At 42.0% G+C, this 13,238-nt stretch overlaps 3 protein-coding genes across 3 annotated transcripts; 1 reads left to right on the top strand and 2 right to left on the bottom strand.

The window, feature by feature from the left end:
* The first annotated feature begins 1,039 nt into the window (after nt 1–1,039).
* Nucleotides 1,040–1,645, top strand: LOC110266807 (uncharacterized). The gene is made up of 2 exons (XM_021111829.2): nt 1,040–1,264; nt 1,361–1,645. Exons 1-2 carry the CDS (start codon nt 1,040–1,042, stop codon nt 1,643–1,645), a joined length of 510 nt encoding a protein of 169 aa, XP_020967488.2.
* Nucleotides 1,646–8,799: 7,154 nt separating this feature from the next.
* Nucleotides 8,800–9,519, bottom strand: LOC107615368 (uncharacterized). Its single transcript, XM_016317435.1, has one exon. The coding sequence runs from the start codon at nt 9,517–9,519 to the stop codon at nt 8,800–8,802; it is 720 nt and encodes a 239-aa protein (XP_016172921.1).
* Nucleotides 9,520–10,188: 669 nt separating this feature from the next.
* On the bottom strand, nt 10,189–10,887 carry LOC148544171 (uncharacterized). The gene has a single exon (XM_088498884.1). The coding sequence runs from the start codon at nt 10,885–10,887 to the stop codon at nt 10,189–10,191; it is 699 nt and encodes a 232-aa protein (XP_088355010.1).
* Between the last annotated feature and the right edge of the window lie 2,351 nt (nt 10,888–13,238).

Below are 13,238 nucleotides of genomic sequence, written 5' to 3'. Positions count from 1 at the left end.
TTTGTGTGATTTGTATATATTTTAATTGATCTGATTTCAGTTAAGTATATTCAACAGATGGCATTTAGTAGTCTTTGTCTGATTTGTATATTTTTTAATTGATCTGCTTTCAATTAAGTTGGTTGAATTGAAGGCATTTAATAGTCTCTGTGTGATTTGTATATATTTTGATTGGTCTGATTTCAGGAAACTTGGTTCTTAATCGAAACTGTGTTGATTGGTCTATGTTAATTGTTCTGAATTTAGTTTAGTTGATTCAATTGATTGCATTTAGTTCAGTATCAAATTTTAGTCTAAACCTCACCTTGTGAAGGAGTTTATTGATTTATATTCAGCTGTCTTAGTCATTCATCCATTGTATGGTCAGGGGCTAATTCCAGCAGTGAAGGATATCATGCCAGGTGCACATCACAGATTCTGTGCCATGCATATCTATCAGAATTTTAGAAAACAATGGCCAGAGTTAGAAATGAAGGCTGCAATGTGGGCATGCTCAAAGGCTACTACACTACAAGAGTTTGAACTTGCAATAGGGAGGGTCAAGAGAATAAACCAGCACGCTTGGGAGTATCTTAACAAAATTCTCCCGCAACAGTGGTCAAGATCTCACTTCAGTGAGTACCCTAAGGTTGACTTCTATACAAATAACAATTGCGAGACCTTCAACGGCAAAATTAAAAGGATCCGAGGAAAGCCGATTATTACCATGTTAGAGGAAGTGAGAGGTTATGTAATGAGGATTTTGGCAAGAAACAAGAAGGCACTTGTCGGATATCATGGTAGAATAACCCCTGTGCAACAAAGCCGTTTGGAAAGGGAGAAAAAAGAGAGCAACTATTGGAGGCCCTTCCCATCCGGTGATGAAGATGGGAATGTCTATGAGGTTCAAAGGCTACCTGTGAAGGTGAGTGTAGACTTGGGGAGAAGGACCTGTTCATGCAGGTTATGGCAGCTTACTGGACTTCCATGTAGGCATGTCTGTGCTGCCATTGCATACCAAAATCGCAGGGCCGAGGACTTTGCTCACAACTGGCTTACTATGGGAGCATACAACCTAGCATATCAGTGGACAGTTCAACCTGTCCCAAGCCAGGAGTACTGGGAGAAGGGAAACCACTATCCATTGTTGCCTCCAGTGTATAGGAAGCCTATTGGGAGACCTACTAAAAAGAGAGACGCTCGTAGAGATGGTCCTAGAGAGAATCCTGATCCCCATAGAGCAAAGAGGAGATATGGCCCCATTAAATGTACATATTGTCTGAAGGTATAATCTTATATTCCATATCTCATTTGTTTACTTCTGCATATTGGTTGTATTGTAAAGAAATTAAAATTGCAATTATTGCTACTGTTTTCTCAGACTGGTCATAACAGCAGAGGATGTGACAAGAAGAAAGAAGCTATGGCTAGTGGAGGAGCTGCATCAGGTAGTGGTCGTCGGCATCAGGGTGCAGCAGTGAGATCTGAAGGTATGGGTGTTGATGATCTTGATGAGGATGCTGCCAAAGAGCAAGAGATGTATTGGAAAGAGACTTTGGAGGCAGCAGATGCTGAAGCATCAGCTTCAGATTCACCCAGTGTAAGTTATTTATATCCACTCTCTTCTTCTACTTATTGGCATGAAGATAAATTTATCTTGCATTAAAAATTTGAGCTAATGCAATTATCAACATTTATAGGTGAATGTTGATGATCTGAACTGTGTGAATCCTTCTGAAGAACCTATGGCAGTAAGACCTCCACCTTCTAATTCCTCTACTGCATATGTGCCACCTAGACCTATCATAAAGCCAACCATGTCCAAGAGACCAATTAAGAGGAGAAATATTAAGAGGCCACCACCGTCACAACCTTCTCCCCTCAGACCTGTCCCACCACAACCTACTCCTATAACGCCTACCACACCACAACCTTCTGTTGTTAGGCCTACATCACCAACTAACCAACCGCCTCCAAGAGTTACCAGACAAACAATGCATGGTGCAAGCCGAGGTACCACTACACGATTTATGCAATTCACGCCAACTCCACCATCCACAATTCAAACACCAGGCAGATGGCCAGTACCTGGGTTCCGTCCACCAACAGGAGCATCTTCAAGTGGCAACAACAACGGGTTTCTAGTGGCAGCAGCAACTCCACACCCAACAAATATGATTTTTTGTGTGAATTTGTTTTTTGATGAAGTACTTACTGTAATGAGAGCTCTATGAACTCTTATATTATGGTTTTTTTTGTAACTTATGCCTAGTAATTAAACAACACAACTTGATGCTTTCATGTTCATGGTTTGTAAAGGTTCTATTAGGTACATTTGATTTCCTACTGCTACATCAAACTCATACCCTCATTTTGAGGCTTTTGTTGATAACTGCATATGAGTAAATTACTTCAAGGTTTATTATAGCTTATGGAATGAATATTTAGTTCCATTTCCAGGTTACAACTTTGCTATGTATTTTACAATACCATGTTTCTGGCTAGATTAAGACAAATCACGATATTTATATTTTTTTTTGTCAAAATTGAGTTAACTCCAATCTAACAGATATCAAATACATTAACAATCATGGACATTAATGTCATAACACAACTTGACTTTTTCCACAACAAGTGAAGATAGTAACAGAGTTTCGAAGTTCATCATCATCGAGACCAACCAGCTTCTAAATTCATCATCATTGAAACCAAAAAGCTGCAGAAAAAGATCCTAGGACAACATACACCATAAGCACAGTTACATATTGATTAATTGGAGTAGATTCAGCCCTACACAAATCAGTAAACTCAAAAAAATAGTTATAATCCATGACCTAATAGTTCTAATTTCACCCTGGAGCTTCCCTATCTTTAACAAGATCTTCACACTATTCTCTTCAATCTCTCTTCTTTGCCCAGTGAGATTGACCTCATGGTTACTACAGGAGCTATCTTGATTTTTTCTAACAAGGGCTCTTGCCAGTCTCTCCCATCCTCCGTCAATCTCATCCACCCATACAAAATACTTGCAATCCATCGTCTGTAGTGTGAAAGGGAGGAATAAGGAATCATTCACAATAAGTTAATCTGATCAGAAGTACAAAAACAAAAAGACTTACCTTCCATAGAGGACACCTTATGAACCATCTCCCAGGATTTGTTAAGGTTCCATATTGTAGCAACACCACACCCTGTCCACAAAAGCATTTTCCAGACAAAGTCTTCTCTTCACCCCTCTTGGAAGACGAAGTCCCTTCTTCGCTGATGCTTCCATTCGAAGAACATTGGTTACCTCTGCTTCTCCTAGACATTCTAGGGTTTTGAAATTGAAATTGGGGAAACAGTTGAAGATAAATTAGGGGAATGGGTGATGTTATAACGGTATATTTATGCTTGGACACGTTAGACTGCTGATTCAAAGCCAGGTAAGCAGTTAACGTTCCACGTTGGCTTTTAACTTAACGGAGCTAACGTTTTAATGACGTTCGGGTACTATCGACAGACGGATCCAGCCTTTCATGGGTACAAAGTCACTTTTCTACTTCCATGGGTACTTTTGTCAGCGTTCGTAAAGTTCATGGGTACAAATGGTAGTTTTTCCCTTTTTAAAATTTTTAAGGATGAAAATGACTTATGTCTGAACTTTCAAGGACTATTTTGATTATAAATAACTTTTTTACATGTTAAGTGACACGTTAACCAATCATCTTGTGACACGTGGCATTAACTCACCACGTCATCATGTGTCATGTGGCACTTAACGTGATACATCATCATCCAACTGACGGAAGGACTAACGTGACCAAGTCGTGTATTTTTCGGGGACGATTTTGATTAACTTTATCTTTCGAGGACCAAAATGGAGATCAGGATATCTTTCAAGGACGATTTTGACTATTAACTCGGGTTTCTTTGTCTTTTTAACTAATCTTTAAATATATATTTTAAAATTTATCCTCAAAAGGGGTAATTTTATTATTCTAAATTCAAATATAAATTTTTAATATTTAAAACAATCAAACAAATTTAATTTTGTGTATTATAAAAATTAACTAAAAATATGTTACTTTTTTTAAATTAAATCATATTTTTAATTCAAATTAAATAATCTTAACTTTAAATATTTTTTAATTTTTTAAAATCAACTGTAAAAAAATATTTTTATTTTATTAGTTTTTTTATCTTTTATGTTTTTATTATAATAGTTCAATATCAATTTTAAAATAATATAACCCAAAACAAAAATAATAAAACAAAAAATTCTTAATCCAAACAAATTTTAAATAAAAAATCATAAAATTATATTTTTTTTATTTATTCATGTCGCTACCGTCTTTAATTTTAACGCATTACAGTTTTAAATAAAACAACATTAATTCCAACTTAAAATGGGTTTACGACACCAAAAAAAAAATGTGTTTTGATGACTCAATATTAAAACACTACTAGATTTAGTTTAAAATAAAATAAAAATCAATAAAAAAATATTTTTCTTTTTTCGTATTTAAGAACTTTTAAAATTTCAAATGCAAACTTTCACTTGGCGCCACACGTTCAACACCGTTATCCAGAAGAGCTCATTACTCATTAGCTATGTGTCAGAATTGAGAAATGATAACCGACATGTATATGTTTGTTGGGACCAATTCACGAGTCAATCCATCAATTTTAGCGCATGCCGCTCAACAGTACAAATTCAATTTGTATCCACAAGTTTTATGCATTATTTTCTTTTCTTTTTATAGAGCTAGCAACATTATCAGGAAGTCAAGAACTTCAGAAATAATGGAAGTAACAAGGGAGCGGATTCGGTGTGCCGAAATTCTTTGGCACACCAGTGCACATGATGTTTATGTTTGGCTGATCGGTGCGTCATTTGAGGTTGGCCGTTGGATCTCTCTGTTTTTTCAATCCAATGGTAGAGATTACTCTTTCTCTCTCCTCCTATGATTGGTTAGTGATTTAGGTGTGTCAGCGGGGTTAATTTGCAAATTTGACTTTGTAACTGGTTATTTTTGTTACAATAAAAAATTATTTGGGTTTATGTAGAATTAGTTTATCATGTTTTAAGAACTAAATTAATGGCTGTTAGTGATTCTGTTTAACGCTAAATCAGACATGATAGAGGAGGGCTGGGAGGGAAGGAAAAGCGTCGTGGACGTCGTTTGACGCATACAAGATAAGCTGCGATGGATACGTATCCGTCACTGACCCGTCAATGGAGTAATGGAGTTGCAGGAAGCTTTCTCCCGCGGAGTCACACTGCAGAGCTGCCTGCTCTCCGAAGTGCGGCCTCGGTCGTGACTCGTTGGTTCGGAGGATGAAGATCTGCATAGTGTCCCCGCCGGAGCTGGATTCGATCACTGTCGGATAACAATGAGTGATGTTTCGGCTAGATGCATGGCTTTGCCGGAGACGTCCAACAAGAAAGGATCAAAGCGGTGCGGGGATGGTGGGCGAGAGGATGACGAAGGAGAGGCCGATGGTGTTATGGGTCGGGCGGGTTAGGTTAGAACACAGTTGGTTGAACTTGGGTCAATCGTGATGGGCCTCTGGACTAATTTTTTTCCCTGAGATGCACATTTTTTCTGAAACCAATGCTGGGCTCAAGTGTTGGGCTATTAAAAGTGTTGTTAAAACTAGATAAATGGTCTAGTATGGTCCTTTTCATTGCACGAGTTGGTGCGGTGTCGAAAGAGGCAAAGAAAGGAAACGGTAAAGGGGGTGAAGAGGAGCGGTCTTTGTCGCCAGACAGGGCATAATCGAGTTTCCTGCCACTTAAATCCCAACAGCAGAATGAACACACAAGAGGGTGCATCATACTTTGGTGGTGAGGGCGAAGGTGAAACTGGCACAAGGGAGGACTCGTCTGAGGAGGATGAGGTAAGACTTTGTCAACAAATTTGTTTAGTCGTCCTTTTCAATTAATGTATTGACCGTTCATCGATTCGTAGTTCATGGCTAACTGAATGTATCGTTGTAGTTGGCATGGGACGATGCATCGGACGTTGCCTTGGACAAGGGTTATGATTCACAGGGCACAATTTGGTAACCATTCATTATTTTTAGTGCGCTCACAGCTCAATCCAGTGGGAACGTGGGTCTTCAAATTAGGCAAAGCTTTGGTGATGCAGCAGGTGTTTTAGTTTCTTAGAAGATCATGCGTGATGTTCTATGTTTGGACAAACAATGGGTAGCTATAGAAAACTGTTTTCGACTGTTATACTTCCAATTTGACCATATCCAGGCTGCTATATGACTTTATTTTGTAACGCTCTATATTTAAATTGGAAATTATTCTAGAGCATCCATGGTGCTGTATGAATTGAAATTGCAAATTAGTGTAGAGAGCATCCATGGTGCTGTGTGAATTGGAATTGTAAAGTAATCTAAGGAACACTGATATTTTGAAAAGTTCTTAGTTACACCGGTCATAAGATTGTATCATGTACAAAAAGATTTAAGTCTAGCAGTTGCAACACATCAACAATCAGAGCACAAAAATAGTTGTTGCCAAATTAGAAAAGGCAATCCAAAATAACATGGTCAGCTAGTTCATCAACCCAGTTGGATTCGTTCAAAATCAACAAATTGGACCAACAGCTCCACGTCCGGGTTGGTCCTGGAGATCTCAAAGACGGCCAGCTTCTCCACAGTTACGTTGCACTTGCGCAAGAAATCAGCCCACCCTCCGCCGATGGTGCCACAATTGCGGCTTCTATTGCCCCTGTATCTGGCGTAGTCCGCCCGGACAGAAATCTCCCCCGCTCTCAGAGTGACCATGACATCATCACTGACATCATCTCCAAAGTGTGGCACATTTGGCTGGGCAAACCAAAAAACGAGAAGGAGATGTACTTAAAGTTAAAGGCATGTGTAACATGAATGCAACGTGCATGAAGCCAAGAAAATGAAAAGGCAACTATTGATGATGGCATTATGAACAGTTAGCATGCAATTGGGTGCTTGTTTCACAAAACATTGGATATTGAAAAACAGCATACGAGGCATTACCAACAAATTTGTGTAATTAATTTCAAGTCAACCACGGCTCCACCAGATAGCCAACCATTAACAATTAAGCAACAGCACAACACAGAAGACGTGGACCACTTACGACGGCACAGAGGCCAACAAAATAAGAACCAGGAAAACAACAACACTTACTGTAGACCACCTAGGCCGCCACATTACTTTCAATAGAGGGAACAGCAGGGGAACAAAATAGATAATGTGGACCCCAAATACTGCCAACGTAAAAGGTGTATATATAGTGGAGAGGGAAAGCCATTACCAGGAAGTGGACGCGCAACAGCCTTTCTGTGATGTGCATAATGAAGTAAGCGTGCTCGAACTGAAATGTCTGCTCCACCTCAGCTACAGCTGCGCTCCTGGGAACATTGATGCACCCCGTTCGACGGCGAGGCTTTTGAGGAGCGCGTGGACGGTTCGTTGGCACCTGGGGGGGTGTGAGGTCGCCGGAGTCATCACCAGACGCAGCATACGTCCTCTCCACACCCGGTGCCTTAAATATGCGAACGCTGAAGTCGTCTCTGCCCTTGTGCTTGAACAGCAGAATGTTAAAGGGTTGTAGCTTGTAGTCATGATAAAACCTTTGCCATCCCCTCCCGAGAGTGATCTCTTTCAACCATTTGGGGCTGCATGCAATCTTGTAAGTACGGTCTGACCCGTCGGCGACCGTGATGTAGATATGGTTGCTACCCTTGGGGAGGAGACCACTGGGTAATGGTAGACGCTGCAGATATGGGCATATCAAGAAATAGCGTAAGAGATAGAACAAAATGCGGAGAAGAGAGTCAGAAATAATGGAAAGAACAGAAGAGCAAGCTTTAACCTACCATCGGTCGCGACGGCTCTCCTGCCGCTTTGATAACCCTAACGACGTCACCTTTCGCGTGTTCTTCCGCCTTCAACGCGTTTGCGTTGTCTTCGAGTTCGCGAATGGTGGTTTGATGCTGTTCCACCTCCGTGTGCAACTTCTTTTCCAACCGGCGGCATTCGTCCAGTTCATGCTTCCTTATACTCGCCCTGACTTTCGCGGTGATTGCCTCCATCCTCGCCGTCCTTGCTTCGTCTTGTGTACTTTGAAGACTGTCACTCAAAAACCTCATCCTCCGTTGGAGAGTGTCGATCAGATCTTCGGTCGGAGGTTCCTCGAGGTCGGCGGGACTAATGGCGAGGTCGTTGAGGGATTCCTGTGACATTTTTCTGGATGAAGACGGGGAGGTCTGCTAGACGACGAAAGCCCTTCAAGCAATGATTTTTTGTGACGGACTTGTGCATTGATATACATTAATCAAAATCAAAATTTAAGTTACGAATAAACAAATTAATACATTTTAATGTGGTTAATAAATGTACGTCTGCTATTCCTTGAAAAGTGAAGATAATAATGCCCCTGGTGGTTTTATCGTTAAAGGAAGAAAAACCATGGGGAAACGTGTGCTACATCGGTTGCGCAGAATTTGCAATAAATGCAAATCTTGGTAATGTGACGTTAGACTAGACACGACGGGCTGAAGGGCTATGGACTGCTATGAATAACGTGGCAGACGGGACTGGCGGTGAGTTTATAAAAAAAATGATTACTTGGCTAGGCAATGGGGAGTCACCGATTGGGAGGTCAATAACGGGGAAAAATTGTATTTTCCATAAATAACATTTTTTATACGAAACAGAAAACACATAAATAAAATGATTGCAAAACGAGTCATCCAGTGGCAAAAATCATTACATACTACATAATACATATATTAGATAGGATGACGAAAAAAATATTGAGAACACAATCCTATCCTATTAGTCAAAGAGGTGGACAAACAGGATCAACTCATAATCTGCCCGACAATGCACGCACGGAATATGAGCAGCACCTCCATCACCGTCGTTTAAGTCCCACCCTCTACCATAGCGTTGACTGCGGTAAATAGCACCCATGTTTCCACGGCTTGGACATGCATGCGATGAACAGACTAAATTCTCTGCGTTTACCATTGGCAGGCGACGCATGTGTGTCCACGTCCCCTGGATAACGTCGTGGAACACCAATTTGCATATTGTTAAGGCACCGGCCGCCTCAAGCACATGAAATGTTTGTAAGCCCTTGTTTTTTGACTCGAAGTCATCGCGTAGCATCAGCATCATCGACACCGTGTACTGTGCTGCCGAATGGTCCTGGGCTGCGCCAACTTGCATCGTTTCCATCCCCGCAAGACGACTCCCGCCGAGGAAAAGGTCAGACACAGCAGACCGAAACAGAACTTCCAGGTTCCCGCTCTGCATGCATCGCGCTAAGAAGTTTCTTCCCGCCTGGCGCATGGGACTCATACTCCACCACCGTTGGTCCCAAATTGGAATCGAGGCGAATTGGTAAACGATATCCTCCTCCCCTGCGTTGCGTGCAGCGGTGCACGACATCCTGAGACTGCACAAGTCCCTGACGGACTGTGCTGCGGTCCTCCCAGCAATTAAGGTCCAAACATCGTGGGGAAGGTTGGCGGGGCCTGTCGGATGATACATCTCCTTTCCTTGTATTGAATGCATGAGACGATTGATGAATGTGCCGTTATGTGTAAGCAGTGGACAACACAAAGGCTCCAAGAAGTTATCGCAAAGGCTGTTGTTTACGGTGTCCGACTGTCCGTCTTTATAGTCACCCGGTGCCGTTTGTGATTGAATCCCATAGGTTGTGTACCGTGCCTCTACACCAACTCAGCCACACTCACATCGATTAGGGAGCCTGCCGATTCATTCCCGTCGCCTCGCACACGGCTTCCTTAGCAAACACGTCCCTTGTATTCAAAGTTCTTTTTGTTGATATTTTTTTTTTAAACTTTCCGGTCATTAACTTTATGACTTTCGTTTTGTCCATTTCGTCGCTCGGTGATTCCCAATTTCTTTTTTTTTCTGTATATTTTTTGTAGTACCCGGTCAATATATCCCACAATAAGTATCGGTTTAACCGAAGAACAGTTTGCCGGTTATTCGTTGGGATTTATAAACGAGTAATTGGGTAGATAATATAAATCCATCAAATTCTTACATCATGGATATATGAAAACAAACCATTCATTAAACAATATGTCAATACTAAACCTAATATTATGCGTCAATAATAAGCCGAAATATCATACGTCAGTACTAAACCTAATATGCATGACAATCCTAAACCCTAGGAATGTCTACGTATCATTCCACCTCGTAGTCGGCGCGACAGCGAATGCACCGAATATGGTCGGCGCCTCCGACACCGTGGACGGAGCCCCGCTCTGCCGCCCTCCGGCAGTAGTCATAGAGAAGACCCATATGGCCTCGGGTCATGCATCTGGTCGAGTCATAGACCGTATGTTCTTCTCCCTTTTTCGGCATATGGACTTCATCCGGCCAAGAAATTGTGAGGACCACGAAGCAACTCGAGTAACATGCGGGGAGTAAGTCACCCGCTTCGAGCGTGCGAAATAGTTCCAAACCTTCTTTTTTGGCCTCGCTGTCGTCCATTCGGATGAGCAACTCCATTGAAAGTGCGTACTTGGCAGCGTCCACCCCATTGCTTGCTGCATTCTGCAGCATTTCCCATCCGATGGCGTGGTTATGTCGTATGTAGAGTTCCCGCAGCGCTTCCCGAAACAGAAGCTCCGGGTGACCAATTCCAATGCACCTCTCGAAAAATCTTCGCCCTACAGGGTCCCGTATCCACAACCAATTCATTTCATGCGGGGGTGGTATGGCAACCATCCTAAGCACAGTATCCTCGTCGCCTACATCGCGTGCAACGCAACACGTCATACAGAACTTGTACAGGTCCGCAATGGAGTTCCTCGTGACTTTAATGGCTATGGCTAACCAAATGTCGCGGGGTAGTTCGAAGGCGGTAGACAAGCGCTCCATTGTAACTTCACATTGGACGAGGGACTGGCAGCGTATATGCTTAAGACGGTGTTATCCAGTGGTGTTGAGAATAGGCATGCTAGTATATTTATGGTTGAGGATCGCCCTTTGGAATCTAGTTCCATCGGAATTAAGCGACGCATCTTTTGGTTGGTGAAATCCATTATCGTTTCTTCTAAAAAAAATAAAAAAAAGAAAACCTTCTATGCCCTTGTGTTGTAAACAGAAATAACATTATTAATTGAGGGCATTTATTAGATTTGTCGTTACGTGCTGGTGCATATTTACTTGATGGTTAGGAGGGTTAAAATAAAATCTAATTAAATTATATTTTAACTAATCGTCATCGCATTCATTCATATGTATATATATAATTAAGGAAGATTAGTCTTGGAAACTTCAACAGGCGTCCATGCACGAAATACGAAACATGAAAGGAAAGGCCGTAAACACACAAAGTCTTAATCTGCGAGTATGATGAACTTGAATCGACACGCATGCTCGCAGTGAACCCAAATAAAAAACTAGAGAAGGAAGCAACCTAATACTAACTTGGCCATGGGGACATTGGCGTCATAGCTGGCTGAACCATGTATCCTACGCAGTACCAGGCGGTCGACTTAGGTGTTCTTCTTTGATTTCGTCCGCCATAACTCTGCCTTGCTCAACACACGGTCCCTAAGTTTGTTGAATGGTGTGCTGGTCAGGTTCACCGCAGTTGTCGCCCTGATCTCGTTCTCCCGTAACTGCAAAACGGCAAACGATCGGATTTAATGTGTCCCTATGATATAATATCCGTAATCTACGTTTTTATTTGAGCATACTTACAATCCCGTCCATGATCGGGTTGAATTTTTCCCCCATGTTGAGCCACCCAATGACCCATATCCCGGAGTTCATGCTGAATGTTGGTTGAACGAATAGCGAGTAACCGTCAGTATGTATTCCGGACCAAAAAAAAAATGCTTCACTCTCATACATGCATGTTTCACTTTGTGATAACGTACCTCTGCCCACAATTTGGTATCCCTACGGGGCTCTTTATCTGGAAATCTCCAAAGTTGCTTGGTAAGTTCATTAAGTGCTTCTCGTAAACTGCCTGCGTCACGTTGTATAAGACCCTTGCCTGCAGGAATCGCGAAACATAGGTCAGAAGTGTATTATGCACGTCGTGTTCCATGCTATGCCAAATTAAATTAAAGACTACATTCAAAATGGTTGCATGGTATGCCAAATTAAGGTAAAGACGAAAATCAAAATTGTCTGGTAAGCGTTTTCCAGATCCAGTCTTCCCGATGAGGCGTCTCGAACTGGTTCGGCGATGAATCGAGGTTGTAAATTGCCTGGTCTTTGAAAGACACGAGCATCAGAAACCAATGCCCCAAGGCGTCCTGCATGGGGACATAAATCTGCACGAAATAAAAACGTATAGTTAATCCACTTAAGACACTTGTTCGTTGTTTACATTTCGATTAACAAATGATACTCCGTCAACAGACCAGTTCAAGGAATCAGGATGGCCTCATCCATTTCTCCATGTAACGATTGAGCATTAGCTCCGTCGTCTCCCCGTTCAGAATATCATCCTACAAAGACAAGGTTGACGAATAAAATAAGTCGTGTTCTATAAGTATCAGAGCGCGGACGACTGTCAACGAGCGTTAACGGTGCAATGATTCATCTCGAGTACCAACAACGGATAGATTTAAGTTACCGAGACACACGGCGGAAGGCACTAGTACGAGGGGGACGTGGCAAGGATCTCAGCACCGATCATTGTCATGGCAACCATATGTATGATCTGGTAACGAAGAGCAAAAAAAAAAAAAACCCGATGAAGTATCGCGGTACGTTATACGTGTTTTTTCGTTGTCAAAACAAGCGTAGACATGTGCCATACCTTGTCGTCAACGTCATTTCCCGGTAGTAAGGAGTGTAAATCAACCCTGTTCGCGGACTTGACTCCAATACGAACAAGTTCCTCGCTACAGTAGGAGGAAAGAGTTTAGGCAGAAAAATAACCGCGATAAGCTGGTTTAAACAAACACATGCTCGAGTTTTACCATGGATCAAGGTTCCCGTCGAACACGTACGCGAATAGGGCCAACTGTCGGTTGTTGAAATCCATGGCAGGGGTGATCTTGAACCTCATCTACGACACATGTTTGTCAAAAGTCAGTCGGTAATCGCATTTTGCATTAAACTAAGTAACCGATTATTTACCTTCTTGCTCGTTGAAATGGTAGACTTTTCCCTGCTGGAGCCGGATCGCACAGATCTATCGGTTCCCTCACCGGAACGAGGCCGTTTGGCGTCCCTAGTTGCCGATGGTGGTGTTCGGAACAACTTTT

The sequence above is a fragment of the Arachis ipaensis genome, chromosome B9, assembly GCF_059453495.1.
Source record: "Arachis ipaensis isolate K30076 ecotype BB chromosome B9, ASM5945349v1, whole genome shotgun sequence".
Classification (NCBI taxonomy): Eukaryota; Viridiplantae; Streptophyta; class Magnoliopsida; order Fabales; family Fabaceae; genus Arachis; species Arachis ipaensis.
This window is presented reverse-complemented; position numbering and strand designations above follow the sequence as displayed.

What these genes read in the sequence shown, in the direction of transcription:
- LOC110266807 (XM_021111829.2), top strand. Translation starts at nt 1,040, where the DNA reads ATGGGAGCATACAACCTAGCATATCAGTGGACAGTTCAACCTGTCCCA. An exon ending in AATGTACATATTGTCTGAAG is followed by an intron (nt 1,265 to 1,360) that starts GTATAATCTTAT and finishes CTGTTTTCTCAG; the next exon opens with ACTGGTCATAACAGCAGAGG.
- LOC107615368 (XM_016317435.1), bottom strand. Translation starts at nt 9,519, where the DNA reads ATGTATCATCCGACAGGCCCCGCCAACCTTCCCCACGATGTTTGGACC.
- LOC148544171 (XM_088498884.1), bottom strand. Translation starts at nt 10,887, where the DNA reads ATGGAGCGCTTGTCTACCGCCTTCGAACTACCCCGCGACATTTGGTTA.